The following is a 21,963-nucleotide window of genomic DNA, read 5'->3' on the forward strand; positions in this document are numbered from 1 at the left end:
CTTGTGAATACTTAGTAACTATTGTAACAGCAACAACAAGATCAGGGTTTGGAAACAACTCAGTAAATCTAGCATAGTAACAGCCCATTCAATCTATGGTATTTTGATTCTTCAACTGGGTTTATTATCAGTTTATCTAGATATGAATAATAATCTGCAGAATTACCATTGGAATTGAAAAATTGGTTCACCATGGGTACATAGATATCTGACTTTAAAAGGCTCATGAAAAACAATTATTCATGGCATCAAGAAAAAAAAATCAACTCACTATAACAAATTTCACGTGTGTGTGTGTGTGTGTGTGTGTGTGTGTGTGTGTGTGTGTGTGTGTTGGGGCTGGAACTCAGGACTTGGTGCTGTCCCTTAGGTTTTTTGCCCAAGGCTAGTGTTCTACCACTTGAACCACAGCAACACTTCCAGCTCTTTGCTGGTTAATTGTAGATAAGGATAGGAGTCTCCTGGACTTTTCTGCCTGGGCTGGTTTAAACCAGGAACCTCAGATCTCAGCCTCCCAAGTAGCTGGGATTACAGGAGTGAGCCACCAGCATCTGTTTAGGTTCCACTTTAATAACATTAGTGTGTTAAGAATCTATAAGAAAAGACAGTTGGCTTTGTTTATATGTAAAAAGATATGATTGGGATACTATCTACGTAATTAAGAATCTACCACAAACACAAAGAAGGAGATTTTTTAAAAAGTATATTACTTCCATCACAGCATCAAAGTTGAAATATCACTTACCTTAAGATTAAATAAGACTAGTTCTTCTCAAAGTCAGCTGTACTCAACTTTGTATTTTCAAAGTAAATATCACTAAAATGAAAAAAAGAAGATTTAGAAAAGTAATGATCAAGATTGAAGAACTATTTCCTCAAACCTCATCTATATTTCAAATATATTAGCATTAAACCACCAAGTATAAGCTGAGTGAGCTATTATTTGTAAATTTTATAGAATATACATATATACAATGACCAAATAGTAGTGCTTTATGTAATTATCTAGGTCGAAAAAATTTAAGGCAGAATATAATACACATGTGATATCCCATAGCTTCAAATGTTGTTTTAGATTTATTGCCAACTATCCAGTATGTACTAGAGCCTTGAAAAACTAGTTGTAATTTTTAAAGATGTATATTTTCATCAAATATCCTCTTCCACAAGCCGTTTGCTTTATACTCATGAAGTTGTATTGTGGTATTCTTGTACATATATAGAAAATGCAAATATGATGGTTAAAAATGGAAGGAAAAAGAACATTTTACTATTCTGGCTTTACAAATATTCTAAATGTTGCATAGACAAATTTCTACATACATGAACAGTTTAATTTCTGGTGATAATACACTTGAAAACATCTTTACATTTAGTTGGTATTTTATCAAGTATCAGTCATTGGGCCATGACTATACATTTGTTATTTGTTACTGATCATGTCCTGAATTGGCAACCACAACATCTACTGATATCCAAATCTGCTTTCAGATTCAACCTCTCACTCTGTTACAATATCCAGTCTACAGGATTTGAGTCTCTTTGTGCTCAAGGCTACCGCTCTACCACTGGAGTCACAAGGCCACTTCCAGTTTTTGAGTGGTTAATTGGAGATGAGAATCTCATGGGGACTTTTCTGCCCAGCTGGCTTCAAAGTGATTCTCAGTTCTCAGCCTCCTGAGTAGCTAGGATTACAGGCATGAGAGCCATGGGTACCTGGCTATAGGACATTTCATTCAGGATCGTCTGCTCTGCATTGCACCAAACTACAATCCGTTCATTTGTTTAGATATTGGAGATGCATATGTTTGATCATCTTTATCCTATGATGTTAGGATTTTATTGAAAACAAACTTGTTATTTTTCCGATAAGCCAGACAACTTACTATTATTTGGTCCTCCTTTTAACTTATTTATATTAAGTGGGTATCTTCTGGGTAGCATATAGTCAGGCCTGGATTTTTATTTTTAAATAAGATCTGATAATTGCAGCTTTTTTTTTTTTTTGTTTTGTTTTTTTCAAGGCTAGCACTCTGCCAACTTAAGCTACAGCGCCACCTCCGGCCTTTTCTATATATGCGGTACTGAGGAATCAAACCCAGGGCTTCATGTATACAAGGCAAGCACTCTTGCCACTAAGCCATATTCCCAGTCCTAATTGCAGCTTTTGTGTTGAGGTTTAGACATGTAATTTTGATATGGGTGGGTTTAAAACAGCCACTTTGTTTTTTTATTTTCTCATCCATTCCTTTTTTTTCTATTTATTTTTACTGTGTTTGAAAGACTTTTCTTGTTCAATTTTAATTGACAAGTAAAAATTGCATGCATCTACAGTTTACATAATTTTTTGACATAACATTGCACAAAGGCTAAAATCAAGCTATTTAATATATATGTCACCATACTTTTTTGTGTGTGGTGAGAACACCTAAAATCTCCTCTCTGATCAATGTTCAAGTATACAACTTAGTATTATTAGTCACCACAATGATCTCTTGAGCTATAACTGTAACTTAATATTTTTTGACCAGTCTCTCCCCTGCCTCTTCCCAACCCCTGCCACTAGCCAGCCTCTGGAAATCATTTTTGACTCTCTTGAGTTTTGCTGTTTTAGACTTTATATATGTGAGATAACATGGCAAGTTTCTATCACTTAACATAATGTCCTCCAAGCTCATCCAGCTGTGACAAGGGATAGGACTTGCTTTTTAAAGAACAGAATAGTATTCTATTTTGTGTGCCACATTTTCTGTTATGTATTCATGTTGATGGACATTTAGACAAAACACATCTTTTGTTTTTTGTTATTTTGTCAGACATAGGGCTTGAACTCAGGACCTGGACACCATCCCTGAGCTCTTTTTCCTCAAGGCTAGCTAGCCTTCTACCACTTTGAGCCACAGCTGCACTTGCAGTTTTCTGGTGTTAGGTAGGAGTGTCACAGGGACGTCTCTGCTGGGGCTAGCTTCGAACCTTGATCCTCAGATCTCAGCCTCCTAAGTAGCTGGGATTACATTCGTGAGCTCCCAGTGCCTGGTAACACTTATTTTTTTGACAGTGCTCATTAAGATTTATTTTGGCTTTAATTTCATTTCCCTGATTAGTAATGGTGAATATTTTATGTGCTACTTATAGACATATAGATACCTTCTTTTTAAAACAAAAATGCCTGTTTGAATCCCTTGTCCATTTTGAGATTGTGTTGTTCTCTTACTGACATTTGCATTTCTTGTGTATTTTGGATATTAACTCTATGATATAAATAATTTGTAATTATTCCTTCCCATTCTGCATGCTGTCTCTTCACTGTTCTCTCTTTAGCTGTGCACAAGCTTTTTATATGAATGGAATACCAAGAGAATTATTTTAAAAATATTTCATTTTAACCTCTGTTGGCTCATTAGCTGTAATTTGTGTATTTTAAGGAATGGCTTAGCTTATTATCCATCTTAAAATATTAAATAGACATGGTATATAGATTTTGCAAAACACCTTCAGGCTTTTGTGCTATTTTTGCCACACATTTTGCTTTTATATGTTAGAAATTTCACAACATTATTTTTCACTATAAACAGTTTGATTGTCAGTTATTCTTTTAGTAGATGCAGATTTCCATCTGGGATATTTTTTCCTTCTGTTTGGAAGATTTAACATTTATGGTACATCTGTAATTCTTGCAAGTCTGCTGATGATAAACTCACGAGTGTCTATTTCCAAACATCTTTCACTTTGATTTGGGAAGATATTTTATCTGTGTATCAAATCCTAGTTGAACAACTTTATTTTTTGCAACTTATTTCTTTTTCTGGATGGCATTGTTCCTGACAAGAAATGGATCATTATTCTTATCTGTGGTCCTCCATTACCCCTTCCCTTGGTTCTAGTTTAACCATCACTTTAAAACAACCTTTAAAGTGGTATTTGTGGGGGAATATGGCCTAGTGGCAAGAGAGCTTGCTTCCCATACATAAAACCCTGGTTTGGATTCCCTTGCACCACATATATAGATAAATAGCCAGAAGTGGCGCTGTGGCCCAAGTGGCAGAGTGCTAGCCTTGAGCAAAAGGAAGCCAGGAACAGTGCTCAGGCCCTGAGTCCAAGGCCCAAGACTGGCAGAAAAAAGAAAAAGATAAAGTGGTATTTGCTTCTTCACTGGTGTTTGCTTCTGTGGGCTTATGGTTTCCAGCAATTTTTTGAAAACTTCTGGCCATTACATCTTCAAATGCTTTTCTCCCCCTTGCTTAGGGACTACACACAGATTAGGTTGAGGTTATAGCCTATGGAGGGATCTAGCTGGTTTTTTTTGTGTTTTTTTTTTTTTTCCTGTTTTTCTTTGGATAATTTCTACTGTTACCTTCAAGTCTACCATTGCTGCTTCTGCTTCTAATCTATCTGGCATGTAGTTCTTTCAGAAACTAAAACATCCACTTCTAGATGTCTGAATTGTTTTTCATATCACTTCTCCACTGAACATAATCTTTTCTCTTGCTGAACACATAGTCATAATTGTTGCAATGTCCTAATCTACTAACTTTATCACATCAACCATATCTGGGTTAGTATAAATTGAATGGCCCCCCCATGATGGGCTGTGTTTTCTCACATACTTGCATGTAGGATAACCTCCAATGGATGCCACATATGCTAAATGTTATCTTGTTCTAATGTACATTTGTAGTCTTACGAATATTCTTCAGCTTTGTTCTGGCACATGAAGTTATTTTGACACATTAATGCTCCTTTGTTAGCAGAAGAAAAGTATGAAGGCAAGGGCTACTGCATTCCTATGAGTGAGGCAAACTTCCCAGTAGTGTCCCCACTGGCCCATGGTTTCTGAGGTTTTCTGGTTGGGGCAGGCATTATTTTTGCATGAGAGCTGATGATTATTCTAATACTTCAAGTGTTACACTTGGCTCAAGCTTTCTGACATGCACATGTGGATCTCTGCATACCCCTGGCAGGCCTATACTCTTCTTCCCTGTAGACTCTAGCCTCTCTGGTCTCTCAGTGTTAACTTAACCAAGGAGAATGTCAGGCTTCACTCAGGCTCTCCCTTTTTGTCACACATTGTATATATTTTCAAGACAGAGAGCTGTGCCAATCACAGGGCCCATTGCCCTCCACAGACTGATATCCAACATCTGGAAAACATGGCTTTCATTTTGATGAAACTATAATGGCATACATTTTGTGTTCTTTTCATTGTTTTAGCAAGAGAGTAAGTCTGGTATTGGTTACTTCCATTTTATAGGAAAGTATAAGTCTTGACATACAAGATAAAATATTGAAAGTCAGGAAGCTCCCGCTGCCCTCCAGTGGTCTATTTGTGTGTCTCTGCGGCTGGGCTGGTCCCAGGACTTGAACTTATGGCCAGGGCGCTGAGCTTTTGTGCTCAAGGCTAATGATCTACACCTTAAGCCGCAGTTCTACATCCAGTTCTTTTGGTTGTTAATGTCTTAAGATATAACAGCTACCTTGATACACAGAGTTCAGCTTCTTTTACGCAGGCTAAAAGAATCACTAACAGTAAAGCAATGCTCCATGCATCGTATTATTATTATTATTATTTTGTTTTACTAGTCTTGGGGCTCAAACTCAGGGCCTGAGCACTGTCCCTGGCTTCCTTTTGCTCAAGGCTAGCACTCTGCCACTTGAGCCACAGCGCCACTTCTGGCTTTTTGTTTATGAGGTGCTGAGGAATCAAACCCAGAGCTTCATGCATGCTAGGCAAGCATTCTACCTCTAAGCCACATTTCCAGCCCCGCATTGTATGATTTTTGTTGTTCGCATTATGAAATGGCTCTTCTGATTGAAGCCACCTCACAATAAAGCCTTAAAGTCTTAAATCAAATTCTACCTTACAGAATATTGTTGGATCAAAATTCTATAGTATATTTTATCTTACTACTTTTCTTTGTTGAGTTTGCAGATGGGACCCATTATGTTGATATTTTCTACAAAAGTTACTTGGATATAAGGGATGTTATATAAAATACTATTTCCATAGAAGCCAAGGAAGTATTGATATCACAGAGAATGTAACTGATGGTTATTTATGCAAAAATACTTAAAATCCTTCTAAGGCTTCACAAGAATAATTTATGTAGTCATGAACACATAAAATGGAATATAAAAACATTGAGATTTCATTTGCTTATAAAAGTAACAAATTCCTTTACACAAAACAATACTGGACAAAGAAAACATTTAAAAAATCAGCATCTATGTTTGAAATGGCATGATCTCTATTTTTTAAAAGTATTTCATTGATTGGAATTTAGGTAAAAAAGATTAAAATTTCTTCTTGCAATGATATTTTATAAACCTACATGGTTTCATCCCTCACAAACTAAATTTAGAACATAAAAAAGAAACTCCCCGTGCAGAATAGTTTTGTACTAGCAAACAGGTAATTCACATCCTGATAAAGAGCAAAAGACAAGTGCTTTATTATGAGAAATGTTCAAGTAAAAGTCCCGTGTGCACCAGTGAAAGTGAATAAAGATTTGCATCAATTCTTTTGAATGGACACTAAGTTAAAAAGAGGGGCTACACAGTTTTGCTTTGTTTTCTCAAACATCACCCTTTGCTAAGGCAAGAATACACTTCATTTTAGAACAGAATGTTACAGAAGAAAGCTACATCACAGTACGGTACAGAAGGTAAAATCACCTTAGTCTGGAAGCCATTACAGAATGGCACATCACCTACACTTAGAGCTTTCCACTGTAGGTTAGTTACAGCATTTAGTACAGCTTTATTTTTCTTAAAACTGATAAAATTTAAATACACTTTCTATAACGTAGGAGTGTGTAGATGGGGCCCATATGTTGATATTACAGTAATTACAACATTAAATAACATTGCACAGTCAACCTCCAAGGCTAATTCAGTATAAAATGACAAGTATTAAAATGTACCTTTACTAGTGGCTTTACATAGCTAATTATGAAAGAAAAGAAGGCAAATGCCCAGTTATGAAGCTGCACATTATAGGCATGGAGATGGGGAATAAATACAAGAATTCTGGCAAAATACTTAAAACAAATGGGTTACATGGGAACAAACTGAACAACCCACAAGCATAAACCAATAACACAGTCATAAATAGTATGGTTTGCTCACAAGTCTTTTTAAGTACTTACAGATATTATAGCAGAAGGATGGATGAAGAGGATGGGAGGAGAATGAGGCAAATGTTCCCAATGCCAGTTAATTCCTGAGGTGGCATTATTTCTTAACTGATGCATTGATCAACACTGTAAAGATGAGTTTGTGCTATGAAACAGTCCCAATATTATTGTATTTCCGCAATTACACTGCGGTATTCTGAAGGCAGCAAACCTAAATGACAGTGTACGTTATCACAGCCAGATGAAACATTGATTCTTTTCAATTTTACTGCTATAATTAGCAGTGGGTAAGAAAACACTCCAAAGTTCAAAAGAAACCTGGTATAGATTTAATTTTTTCCCCAGTACTTCTAAGTCAGCTTAAAGCAAAGTTATTATTTATTTTCATGTACTTTACTTTAAAAATTCTAAGTGCCAACACTGTAAACATTTTGTATCTTTTCAACTAAACCTTGTTCAATGACAAGGCTAAGAGCAAAGATGAGCAAGATTAATTCTGTGTATAATAAAGCTGAGCTATGTATCAGCTCCGGTTCCAATTTAAATATGATTTAAAATAATTTTATAAAGCTCATGCTACAACTGTAGACTATTACTGTGTACTTTTCATCCTGGACACAATTTTCAAAATTGAATGACGGAGGTAAGAATAAAAAACAAGAACAAAACCACCAGACTGTAGATAACAAAGAAGAGAGATTTTCAACTCAAAGCACTAAACATACATTTATGTGCAGAAATCTAGACAACTGTACAAATTTTTAGCAATCATATTTTATTATACAACTCTATGAACAGAAAATGAACAGAAATACACAATATACTCACCTGTACATGTGACCCTACTTTTATGCTAGATATTTATTACAGTTCATACTGACTTTAATTTTAAAGTTCATAACTATGTATAACCTTATTGCATTAAGGGCAAATTCTACATGGGAGGTTCATAGGCGGACCACATTAGGCATTACCAGTACATTCAAAAACTGTACCTCAGACATGGGTGCATCTTCCCTGATCCTGTAAATTTAGATTTCTTTACAGTTTAAGCTCATTTGCTATTTTGGATGCAATGTTCTTAAAGGCAATAGACGTCCCAGATATTCTCTTGAAGCGGACTCCATTAAGTGACAGTCGTGGCAACTTGCAGACTTCCATCTCCCACTGCACAAGGCTATCTTGTCTAGCATCTCCGTGGACACAGAAAAGCAAAAACCTTTCTTTCTGTTCATAATCACAGTTATTTGCATCTAACACTTTTCGGATTTCTCTCATCATGTCGTTAGGGTCCATTGAACTAGTGGTTTTCATACTCCACGTGAACCGCAAAGAACGTGGCTTGGAATCTTTGCCCTCTTCTTTGTCTCTTTCTTTGGGTTCCCCTGATGTACTTCTGAAAAATGAGGGCAAAGGTGAAGAATAAAAGCTAAAATCTCATTCAACAAAGATATCAAAACATAAAACCTAGATAATAATAATTCAGTGCCTAATAAAACTCCCCGATCTGGGGGCTGGGAATGTGGCCTAGAGGTGGAGTGCTTGCTTAGTATGCATAAAGCCCTGGGTTCAATTCCTTAGCACCACATACACAGAAAAAGCTGGAAGTGGTGCTGTGGCTCAAGTGGTAGAGTGCCAGCCTTGAGCAAAAAGAAGCCAGGGACAGTGCTCAAGCCCTGTGTATAAGCCTCAGGACTGGCAAAAAAACCAAACCAAAACAAAAAACAAAAACAAAAAACTCTACCCAATCTGGAGTCTACTCTAAGAGAGACACAAAGATTTATTTATCTTATAGTTGCAAAAACATGAGCTGTTTTGACTTTTAGTAACTATAATACAAAGCAGTATTTTTAATGGGGGAGGGGAGGGCTAGGGCTTGAACTCAGGGTTTTGTGCTTGCTAGGTAGACTCTTTACCACTTGAGCCATATATCCAGCCCCAAAGTAGTGTATTTTCTTTGTGGAAAACAAATTTGCAGCGGAATGTGAGCAGTTTAGCATTTTTTCCCAAGTTCTTTCTGCATTTCCTTCTTCAAGTTTGTAAATACAGATTCTCTATTTTCTGAATACACATGCACATGCACAAAGGCAGAAACATAGTATTCTGTGTGTGAAACACAATTGTGAAATCCAAGAAAAAAATTCTTTGTTTTTTTTTCTGTTTTTTTCAACAGGAGGAATATAGTGACTATTCAGGGAAAAAGCATTGTTTACACCTGGTAATAATGAGAAAGAATACTATATTGCAGTTATGCAAGTAAGTTATATTACAGCACATACTGATAACCTCCAAGTTTCCCATTTTACTACAGACACCCTTACAACAGACTACTAGGCTGAACATGACCCCCCCCCCCCCATCCTCATCTATTATTTCCTTCCCTACTTACTCCTGCCTGGGTTCACTGGCCTCCAAGCCATTCCTGACCACAGACTGTCATTCTTTGACCACAGAGGATATATTTTCTTTTCAGTCTTCTACACAGGCAAGTACCCTCTGCCAGGAATGCCTCTCCTCAGGTGGGGGCAGATGTCTAATTCCTTTATTGTTTATTTTTTCTCTAAGGCCTCCATGACCACTTTTCATCCTGAATCCAATCTCACCGTGGACAACACCTCCTTACCCTACTCTGTATTTTCCTATACCTATCACATTCTGAATCTACAACTCCAGGAGGGCCAGTAATATTGTCTGTTTCATTCTTGTCATATCTGAGGCGTCCTGAATGATGCTGGACCTACAGTAGATATTAACATATATTTGTTAAATGAATTTTACTTCATTGAATTTTGTTTATGTAGGTATTTCACACTATTGAGCCACAAAAGCAATTTCAAATAATCAGAGCAAGGTAAAAATTAATAGATCAGTTATCATGCAGAAAGAATTATCCAGCTTGTGAGCTGTCCCTGAGCTGCTGTGCTCAAGGCTATTACTCTACCACTTGAGCCACAGCTCCACTTCTGTTTTCTTTTCCATGGTAATTGAAGATAAGAGTCTCATGGAGTTTCCTTCCCTTGCTGGCTTCGAACTGTGATCCTCAGATCTTAATCTCCCAAGCAGTTAGGATTACAGGTGTGAGCCACAAGTACGGGGCTACATGTGGCAACTTTAACTTGATAACCTATCTCACATATTTAAGAAGGAAATCATATACTTTGAAAGAGTATATCCTCTACTATAAAATACCTTCTATTAATATATATAATCATTTAGTACCACTACCATGATGTATATTTATGTAGGTAACTATATACAATTTTAAAAATATCGTATCTTTTATTTCTAGGTATAGAAATGAATTCCCAAAGCTCTGCAAACTATATAAGTTGGAAACATAAGGAAAGGAGTAGGTAAATATCTGAAGAATGTTAAATAAATATGGAAAGTATTTATTCCACTGCATCTCTAGCTCTAAGAATCTAAGCCACTGTACCAGAAACTTCTTTGGGCTGGGAGAGACAACCAGAATATTTATCAGCTTCACCCAGATGAGTCCAGTGATGGAATCAGCCCATAGGAGCTAAAGGGGCCTGAGCAACCACTTGATTAGGCACTCTTTTAAAAACAGAATCAACAGCAGGGAAACTTACATTACTACTCTACAGTTATGGAGTTGAAAAGTGTCTAGGTTTCCTTCCACATGACCTTGGGACAACAGGCCAATACCAGATGTTTGTGTATATGTCTCATCAATGAAAATGCTAACTATTGGAAGTTTCCAAAAGTGCCGACTTTGTACAGTACTGGCCGGCATTGAGTGAGAGTTTCCTAGGAGCAGCAGGAGCTGTCTACAGTGCCCAATACGTTATTCCCCCATGTATTCCTCACAACTACCTATGAGGCAGTCAGTGGGAGGAAAAGTAGCTACAAAGAAATCAAGTAACACCCCTAAAGTCGAATGGCAGGTAAGTCACACAGCAAGGTTAATGTATGAACACAAGGTCATCCCTCACAAATGACAGAACTTCATGGGCACTTCATGTGGCCCCACTTGTATCCATCACTGTTTCTTCATCTGCAAAATGAGCCTTTCTCAGATGGTAGTTATGAGGGTTAAATGACCAGAAAGCACTTTACAAAACCCAACACAACCAAGCAAAAGGATATATGAAAAGGGCCCTGTAAATATTTCTAAAAGATTAGATATTAACTTCTTAGGTTAATAAAACTTGGTAGTCATCTAAAGTACATGCAGATCAAGTACATTATTATTAGAGGCCACATGTGACACAACTAATGAAATTCAGAATGAGATGCAAGGAAGGGCTTAGAGGTGAAGACGAAGTAAAGGAGGGGCTAGAGTACTATATAACATGCTGAAAGAGATTAAAAGTATTTGCCTTCCCTCCCTTTGGCTCCCTATTATGATAATTTAGGTGCCAACTCTACCAAGACATGTCAATGATTATGACTAAACATAAATACAGCACAGTTTATAAAGAAGGCTACCTGGGAATGCCTAATGAAGTTTTCTCAAAGTTCCTTAGAGCTCTATGTTTCAAATAATTTAGGAAGTAAACTAGTAGCAAGGTATAGGCCTATGTTTAGCTGGTCAAAATTAATTCCTAAATGAAGCCAAGTGCTTTTCTACCATCTGTGTACTTAATTCTGAAATTTATGTTGTATCCCTTAATACTTGTGTATACTCAAAATAATATATTGCCTTTAGTTCATAAATTTCTTGAAATTTAACAGTGAATAAACACAAGTACTAACTTGTCTATTTTATGGTAGATGACGACATAATAGACTAGCAGTAGTGGCATGAACTTGTTGAAAATGCAAATGCTCCCCACCTCCACCCCAACTAAATTGAAACTCTAGGGAGCATGGCCAGTAACCTTTTTTTTAAAAAAATCAAGTCTTTATGATTCTGACTGAATACTCAAGTAGTATTAAATGTCAAAAACTCCACAGAGCATGCATGGCAGGATAGTTTGTAAAATGTGGTCTAAGAATGCTTACATAAACTATATCACTAATACCAGTTCTTTCTACATACTTGGTACCTCAATGTTCTATGTTATTTGTGCTATAAGACTTAGGCTAATTTTCCTTAGATCCTATGACTGAAAAAAGGAACAGGACATGAATTCTCCTACTATGACAGATTTTGTAGAAACAAAGACTTCTTTATCAAGCAAACAATTCAAAGTAATGTTAAGGAAACACAAGCTTATAATTGATCGACTTAATTAAATGCAAACCTTACTGTGATATATCAAGATTTACAGTATGAGTTCTGCTTAATTAAATGCAAACCTCACTTTGATATATCAAGATTTAAAGTATGAGTTCTGCTCACAAATACTGCTTGATGTAAGCATTCCAATATACATTTCCCTCACTAGCCCAGCAGCCAAGAATGAATGGCAATTGCTCACCTTGAGGCGTCTGTTCTGCCACTGGCTTCGCCTTCACTTGGATCCCTCAAAACAAAACAAAGATGGAGATTTTAATGATATACCAATAAAACCTAGATCTACAGTAATTTTAAAATTAACTTCTTGAATAAACTTCAACTGTGACAGTTTTCTATTACTGGTCAGTCTAACACTATTATGTTTTTCATCATAGCCACATTACTATAATTAATTGGTGATTTTGTACTGTCAAGAGAAGATAAGAGGTTAACATGGAGTACAGCTTTTTATACATCTTCCAATTCCTAGCCATGACTTCACTTATCTCTTGGCTCTGTTTAGTATAATCTAAGGTTAGATTTATTAATTATCAATAGCCGGATTTGTATTTTTTGCTATAACTTCGTATTTCTTACTATATATAATTTTAGTAGCTGCCTAAGAAAGAAAATACAAAAATTAATCTTGCAGTTAAAAATAAAGCTTAAGGTTGGGAAGGATGGGGAGAATGAAAAGAGTGGTATCAATCAAGATGCATTATACTTTGAACATATTTGTTGAAATGGTAACCCCTTAGTAGAACTTCATAAAGATAATAAAATTACAACAAAAAAGAAGAAATAAAGTTTGACACATAGGTATTTCTAAAAACAAATACCAATTTTGAAATAAGCAATCAACTGATTTCAGAAGTTATGCTAGTAATTCATGTACAGGAAATACAGCCTATCTAAGCAGATGAGTATAAAAACAAGGATTCAATCTTAAACACACAAATCTTACCTGGATAACAACCTATAGAATAAAATCAGGAACACAGTACTAACTGTCCTGTGTTAAAAGTACTTAGTATTTTTAAAGTCTAGAATTTTAACACCTTTGTCATTTTTTTTGTCAGTCATGGGGCTTGAACTCTGGGCCTAGGCGCTGACCCTGAGATTTTCAGCTAAAGGCTAGCCCTCTACCACTTGAGCCACAGCCCCACTTCCAGTACCACTGTAATCTTCATCAAATTACAAATCAACAAAAAAATACAAAGGTAGTTTACAATAGAGTACTTTTAAGAAATGAGGAAAAATCACCAACTTGAATCTTTAAGGTTATGCCTTAATGTTTTAGCCATTCCAGAAACTTTATTTACTTATTTTTTGAATGTAAAATGAATACAGTGGGAATAAAATCCCATTCTATTAAATAAATGAAATATTTCTTCACTACAAGCTCTAAAACTGGAATGGTAATTAAAAATGAGTACCTTATGCATCAGCACTTTATTCTGTCAGAAATGAAAGAATAATAAAATATGTTCTTATATTTAAGTGGACTTTCCTGAGGATAAGGCAAATGCCTTTGCTAGCAGTCTCACTGGGCTTTTATGCCCATTCACATTTTGCCTTGTAATTCACTGTTCCAGAAACCTACTTCAATGCGCTAAACTTAAAGCATCAGGAGGGAAATCTCAGTTAGATTAGACTTCCTTGGCTATAATTACTGGAAATGGCAACTACCCCTTGTTCCTGCCTAGCTGGGTACTAGTAGGATGGAAACTTTTTTTGCTATATGGCAATTGTTTCAAGTAGTCCATTAAGTTTGTTTAAAGTAGCCCTGGTAGGAGGCAAGTGGGAATATAGAACATATAGCTAGCTCTTCAACAACTACAACTTAAAAACCTTACCTATAGCAATATATATGCAAGTGAACAAACAGGCTGTTCTCTCTCTAAGAATAAGCTATATTTGCTAGGAAGGTATTTGAGGCAGAGGATTCCAAGGAGAATTCAAGCACAATGCCTAGAGCAGGTATGCCTGGTGTGTTCAGTGAGGCACCTGCATGATGGTGTGGAGCCACTAAGGGAAAGGAGAGAAGAGGATAGAGCCGGAATGGGCAGGAGACTACAAAGATCCTCAGAGATCTCTGCAAGGGCTTGGAACTGTATTCTAGGCAAGATGAAAACTAGTAAAAGGCCTTTTTCTCCTCTCTTTTTTTGTGGTGCTGGGAGTAAACAAAATGAAACTATTTTATGCCATCAGGTTTTTGCCTTTTCAGTTTTCTTTTTGTCTGGCTTTTCTTTTCTGTTCTTTAAGACAAAGACTTTATGTCTTTCTGGATTTTTTTCCCTCCAACTTCTGTTAAAAGAGAACACTAATGGTATGAAACCATTTTGGAAAAATCACTGCAAAGAGAAGAGTACATCTCCAAATTTCCTTTTTAATTGTTAACACAAAGCACAACGGTGTGCTGTTACTGACCTGCGGACAAACTTGGACGTGATTTTGCTTATTATACCGGTAGACGTTCCCCTTCTGGCGTGTGCAAATGCACCTGTTTCATGGGATGGTGAAGCAGGTGGCCCATTATAAGCAGCACTACGGCGCTCCCGGAGCTGCTCCCCGTGGAAGGTGCTGCGGCTTGAGCTCCCTCTGGGAAACCGGGTCCGGTCTGGAGTGGTGGCACTAATACTATGAGCAGATGGAGAAGCAGCAGGCACTCTCTGGGTTGTACTGCTGGGACAAATGAAGATATATGAATAATGACAGGCAAAGTTTTCACTCACAAGTGGAAAATTCCATGCGTGACCTCATGGTGTCAGTCACCATAAAAATGAAGATGCACTGAAAATACTGTATGACAATTAAAATAAATAATTGAATAAGTCAAACTAAAATGACCATTGAGCTATTACATATAAGGTGTTTAAGAAGCAGACATGAATTTCATGTTCAAACTTAGGTTCCATATCAAAGATACTTAGGTTCCATATCAAAGATACAACAGGCATATGCAATTATTAAAAATCTGAAAAACTGAACTTAAAAATGCTCTGAACCTAGAAGTTTTAGATAAAAGGATACTAAATTTGAATTCCTTTAACTTAAAACTACTTAGCAATGTAGCATATAAATTTTATGCTTTATCAAAAAGTGCTGAGCAGGGTACTAGTGGTTCACACCTGTAACCCTTATTACTCAGGAGGCTTAGATCCAGGGATCACAGTTTGAAGCCAGCTCAGGTAGAAAAGTCTGTGAGACTTTTATCTCCAATTAGCCACCTGAAAACTGGAAGTAGCACTGTGGCTCAAAGTGGCAGAGTGCTAGCCTTGAGTGCAAAGCTCAGGGATAGCACCCAGGCCTGAAATTTAAATCCCATCAGTACTACCACCACCACCACCAAAAATAGCCTTTGAACAAAATAATTTCCTACCTGCAATTTAAGCCCAGTGATGACACAATGCTCTGTGGCACTATGAGTATGACTATATGATCTAATTATCAAAGAGCTAAAATGTTTGAAAGTTCTGAGTTTGAGAAAACTTTAAAACAGATAAATACTAGAAAAAAAGACCTGAGTAGGTTCATTGAGTTCATCTGTTTCACTGATGATAATGGCAAGTATCTGGTAGGAGCCAGATCATAACTCCTAGCCCAGTGCAGAGAGAGGAGAGAGAGAGAGGAGGGAGGGAGGGAGGGAGGGAGGGAGAGAGGAGAGAGAGAGAGAGAGAGAGAGAGAGAGAGAGAGAGAGAGGAGAGAGGAGAGAGAGAGAGGAGGGAGGGAGGGAGGGAGAGAGGAGAGAGAGAGAGAGAGAGAGAAATAACAACAAAACCCCAGTTTACTTTGATTTAAAATAAAATTCTATAAAATGATTTAAATTATAAAGCAACATTTTTGGTAACAGCTAAAGTACATTCTAAGTGTATGGTAAAATTAAACTTCTCTTCTGCCACAAACACTGTTTTAAAAGAAAACTCTTTTTGGTTTCTTCTTAAACAAGGTCTTACTTCATAGCCCAGGCTGGCCTGGAACTCATGATCCTCCTGCATTGCCTCCTAAGTGCTAGGACTACAGGCATGTGCCGCAATGCTTCACTGAGAAGCCCTTAATGTGACATCATATCACATAACATATCATGTATTTTCAAATGGTGCTGCATTTTCTAGCATCATTAAAAAATGTAATATTACCCGGGCCGGTAAGCTTCAGAGCCATCTTTAATGGTTGGCAGTGTAACTTTAACAGGATGGCCTGAAGTGGACATGGACTTCTGGTGGCGAGGGCGAGCTGAAGGGCCAGCAGAGGCTACAGAGGAGCCTGCAGAAGATATGCTGCTCGCAGACATCTCCGTAAGGCTAAAAGAAGAAAAGATACAGCTTACTCAACTTAGAGAAATTGATTTAAAAAAAATCTAAACTGATGAACACTTTTTATGCTAAAGCACCTGACATAAAACATCAGGGGGGATATTGGTGACTAATAAAAAATTAATATTTTTGCTAAGAGCCTATAAGGGGAACCGGTGGATGGGGAGAGAGGAAGGAGAGGAATCCATGCTAATAAAAGTAAATTTCCACCAAAGCGTACAGGGAGCATTTATCACTACTTCCCAATGAAAAGATCTCACATACACTTGCTCTGTATATATGAACCTGAGAAGGTATGATTTGTGTGTGTGTGTGTGTGTGTGTGTGTGTGTGTGTGTGTGTGTGTATTATAGTTTCAGACAAGATGCTTATGACTAGAAACAATTTTCACTTCCCCAAATGAATTTTATGTAATGTGTTATTGTAACCTGTTATCCAAAAATATTCATATTAGGGAAGTATAAACATACTAAAATTATTCTTTAGAAACATTACCAAAATACTTTTAATTCACATCATGAAGCGTTAACTACTGTAAACCTAGTACACAGATTAGCATTTAATAGGCAAGAAATCATTCTCCAACAATCTACCCTAAAGGGTCCAAGGAAGATATATTTATCTTTGTATGTCTTATAATTAAAATTCTTGCTTTATGTGCCCTGGTGAGAAAGGTGGGATGCAATCTGACTGCTTTGTATTTCCTTTCCCCTGATCTACTTATCTATGGGCATTTAAGCACATCTGCTGGGGTAGAACAATGACAAAGGTACTTGGCACTATGACCATCACCTGCTGTCTCTCCCGTTCTGCAGTGTTGTGTACCGATCTGTGGTCCTTTCACACACATATGTATTCCTCCTTGCCATGCTGCCTCCAGAATACGCATTGTTCTTTAAGAAGGAAAAAAAATAAAAAGAAATTTGATTATTAGAATCTTACATTAACATGACTGTCTCCTATCCCTCTTTCGCTCTCATATTTAGATTTTAAGATTAAAAAGCACAGTGTAAAAAACAAACTTATTAAAGTTTTAGCTTCTAATCCTTTAGTAGCAGCCAGCAGTCATCTGCAAGCAACTTCCTTATGAACTGGTGGTAAGGGATGTTACAGGTAACTCTGTAGTCAGTGATACATCAAATCTCATCAGGAACAGGACAGTGAAGACTTTTTAAATTTTATTTATTTTATCAATACACCTAACATAATTTTGCACAGAAATTTCTATCAAAATTTGTTTTTGATCCATAATACAAGAAGAGTTCTATGGTCCCTTATAAAGAGTAAAACTCACTTATAACAAACAAGTAATGATTGTAGATGAATAATGAAACACATGGTTCTGCCAATTAACCAACAAAACTTATTTACATTAATCTATTTGATTTTTTAACTTGAAACTTCCTGTTGCTGCCTATCAACCAACCAGGATTTTGTTTTTAGTGGTGTGAGGGTGCTGGAGATTGAACTCAAGGGTAGGCTAGGCATTATTTGAGCTATGTCTCCAGACCCTTTCTGCATTGGCTATTTATTGATTCACTTATTTATTTGTTTGTTTATGCTGGTACTAGGGCTTGAACTTAGAGCCTGGGCACTGCCCTTTAGCTTTTTTGCTCAAGGATGGTGCTCTACCTCTTGAGCCACAGCTGTACTTCTTTCTGTTTGTTTGTTAGCTGGATGTAAGAGTCTCACATGTTGGAAATGAACTGTACAACTTGGGAGGGACAGTGGTTGGGAGGGACAGTGGTTGGGAGGGGAAAAACTGGGAGAAAATAAGGGAGGGGGTGACGCTGTTAAAAAAGAAATGTACTCATTACCTAACTTATGTAACTGTAGCCTCCTGTACATTACCATTACAGGCTGGCTTTGAACATAGTATTCATATCTCAGTCTCCTGACTTCCTGAGTAGTAAGGATTATAGGTGTGAGCACTGGTACCTGACCTTTTGTTTTTCTATTCATTTTACCATTTTTAAGTAGTTGTACAAAAGGATTTCAATTCAATTATGTCCATTTGTGACTACAACAATGCATCTTGATCAATGTCACATCTTCTATCATCTCCTTCCTCATATATTCCAACCTCACATATATTCTCAAGTTATTTGGCTCCATTTTTCACATCAGTACATTGAATAAATATTATTATAATATGTAATTATATTAGCCTACCTTTCCTCTTTCCATTCATCTAATCTCCCCTCCCCTCAGCTCCACACTTCTTTGACAAAACACATTTCAGCTTCCTGGTATTCATTTGTTACACTATAAATTAGTTGTCCAAAGGAATTATACTTCTGGAATTCTCCTCTCTGTATAGCATACTTTTGTCTCAACTTATGCCTGGACCTGAGCTGTTGTCTTCTTTCTTGGGCTTCCACATGTCATTGGGATGGTGGGTATATGCCACTTCAGCCACTGAGCTTCCCCTGTAGCTGGGATAACAGGTGCACACCACTGTGCCATTGGTTCAAGTGCAGTATCTCAACCTTTATTTTTAATGGCTGGGTGGCCTTGAACAGCATTCCTCCAATTTTTACCTACTGTAACTAAGATTATAGGTTTGAAGCACCATGACTAGTTTCAACTGGCTAGTTTTAAACATCATCTGCTACCAGAGATCAATATATTACATTTTCAAATAATACTGTCAATAAATCACTTATAAGCAAGGGCTTTTACTATTTGACTAAAAATGTTTCTGATTTTATATATGCGAAGTGTACTATGAGGCTACCACCTGCCAAATTAGCTCTTCATGTTATGGGTATGACTTCTTTTTCACTGGAAAGTAAGAAGGTTTGCTATGTCATCTAAGTAGATTATATATTTTTCATAATATGCCATTTTACTAAAAAATAATAGTCACCAGTTTAAAAAAGTTCATTTATTCAGTCACCATCTTATAATAATAGAGAGTTGGTTTATAAATGCTCAAGTTCCTTTTGCCTGAGAAACTACCTAAAAAAAAAAAGATCAAAGCTTTGGCTTTTAAGTAGGAGGTAGCCAGTTTTTTTCTGCTAAAAGCTAAATAGTGATCATTTTGGTAATCAATGTCACCAGTTGTCAAAGAAACATAAATTAAAAATAAAGGGATGCAAGTTTTGGTCTTTCAGATTAGTCAAAAAATTAAAGATGAAGATGTGGAAAATAATTACTCTCTAAATTGCCCCACCATTTGGAAAATTACACTGGTAGCATTTATTAAAAATTTACATGTATATACTGCAAGGATACATAAGACAGCCAATGACACTCATTAGAATTCATCAGAATTGCCAGGGGAGGCCCATGGGTGTGAGGCTGGGACCTGCACAGACTCAGGGTGCTGTGACACCAACGGAGCGGTGTGATGTGTCTGAGGTTAAAAAATGAATAATCACAGAGGACCAGAGGTGGAGCTTCCGAGAAAGCATTTAGCAGCAATATAGTAATAACAGAAATGTGCAAAGATAGATGCTGTGGAAAATGCAAAGCTCTGAACACGATACCAAAATAAAGGTTAAATAAAGGATACATTCACCTTTTAATACTTATGAAATCATGTGCAGCTACTAAAAAGATCTGCATATTGAGGCAGAAGGATGCCATAGTATCATAAGTGAGAAAACTAAAATGAAATAGACACAGTATGATTTCTTTTTATAAAAAGAAAACTAAAAATAATCTTGCATGTTCATTTATTTTGACAAAGAAAAACTCAAAGAAGAATGCATCTCAAATCATTAGCACTAATTATTTTGAGAGTTGAGAATGGAAGGTTATGGATAGGAGGAAGGAGATGATTAACTTGATTTTGGAAACTTCTGCACTTCTAAAATTAAACAAAATACACTGCTTCAGTTTCTCAGATTACCAAAACTAAACAGTAAATTGAAAAAGCAATCTAGTACTAAGTGGTTAAGAACAAAATTTCTACATCAGAAACTTTTGGCTGTTATTTTAAAAACTAAGGACAAGTACAGATTAGCTTAATGTTTTACGTTTTTTGCCTGCTTAAGTTAGTAAATATGGTCTGAATGCCCAGTATGCATATAATCACTAACATCTGAGGAAATAATATGAGAAGGTGCAGGGAGCTAAGGCTCACAAGAGGAACAGAAGGTGTATAACTAGGAACTTAAAGAAACCAATACAGCAGGAGGGGCGAAGGGGGAATGAGGGAGGAGGTAACAAACAGTGCAAGAAATGTATCCAATGCCTAACGTATGAAACTGTAACCTCTCTGTACATCAGTTTGACAATAAAAATTAAAAAAAAAAGAAACCAATACAGCAATGGGGAACGCTAAGGAGATGGGCAGGGCTCAGTCACAGAAACAGGACTTGACAGGTGATAAGCACTACATAAAAAGGTCAAAGTGAGTGTGTCCATGCAAGTAAGGGAAAGCTGAGTAAAATGACAAGACACAACAGGAGGCTGGGAGAAAATATGGGACTAAGGATGAGATTATTATTGCTTCTTACTATGTGGAGTGATAACTCAAGAAGCAGCCTTCTAGCTCATAGTTAAATGATGGCTTGCTGGAAAAATTTCTTAAAAAATGATCAAACCCTTTTGTAATTAAAACTTTCCAAGCAAATCAGCTAGAAGGCAAGAAGTAAAATCCACTAATCATTAAAGCAGTTATGCATATTATTCCATAGGCTAGAAGGAGATAATCCAATCACATATTCAAAAACATTATGGTTTTAATTAAGTAAATAAAATGACAAGCAAAGGGCATTTCACCCATTTGTGATAAAGATACATTGAGCTTTGAAGAACACTTCCTTACATGATTCAGTGTGTTTCAAATAGTCTATATGTAGCCAAACAGCTGACACATTTTATGATCAGGAATATGGTTATCATACCTTACATTTAGATAGATATAAAAATTTTAGGCCCAAATTGTGCTCTCCTTTCAATCCTTAAAAATGTTCCATCAGTCCTTTGTCAGCCCTTGAAAAAAATTCTACTGTCAATCAAATCTTGTTCCTTTTAAGGTCATATGCTCTCATACTACAATGTTCTAATCTTTAAAGAAAAATGGCTTTGCTGTTTAGAGTTTTCACTTCAATGAGCCCAGAAGTAGGTTTTCTTTTTGGCTTCTGTTTCCATTCTGAATCTCCTTCCTTTCTTTTTTGTTACTATTTCCTCAATATTTTCCCTGCTTCATTTTGTTTCTTTCCCTTTCAAAATACCTATTATCTAAATGCTATCAATTCTACTCTATCCTTCAATTTTAGTTTTCTTTTTATACTTTCCCTCTTTCTTGCTACCTTACAGGAGAGCCTCACATCTCTCTTCTGTATCCATTATATAATTTCTAGTGTGTTTGCCCTC

The 21,963-nt window shown here is 36.6% G+C and overlaps 1 protein-coding gene across 3 annotated transcripts in view; it reads right to left on the reverse strand.

Annotated features, from left to right (window-relative positions):
* Positions 1-6,425: 6,425 nt before the first annotated feature.
* The window catches only part of Mark1 (microtubule affinity regulating kinase 1), a 98,742-nt gene continuing 83,204 nt past the window's right edge, over positions 6,426-21,963 (reverse strand). For 2 of the 3 annotated variants that reach the window (XM_048356528.1, XM_048356529.1), the window contains exons 14-18: positions 17,428-17,528; positions 16,459-16,623; positions 14,749-15,003; positions 12,521-12,565; positions 6,426-8,529 (exon numbers count right to left, since the gene is read on the reverse strand). In XM_048356528.1, coding sequence (XP_048212485.1) covers positions 8,175-8,529; positions 12,521-12,565; positions 14,749-15,003; positions 16,459-16,623; positions 17,428-17,528 — 921 coding nt within the window. In that variant the 3' untranslated portion in view covers positions 6,426-8,174. The remainder of the gene's footprint in view (positions 8,530-12,520; positions 12,566-14,748; positions 15,004-16,458; positions 16,624-17,427; positions 17,529-21,963) is intronic. The other variant, XM_048356530.1, reaches the window with a different exon arrangement.

This window comes from Perognathus longimembris, chromosome 11 (assembly GCF_023159225.1).
Source record: "Perognathus longimembris pacificus isolate PPM17 chromosome 11, ASM2315922v1, whole genome shotgun sequence".
Classification (NCBI taxonomy): domain Eukaryota; kingdom Metazoa; phylum Chordata; class Mammalia; order Rodentia; family Heteromyidae; genus Perognathus; species Perognathus longimembris.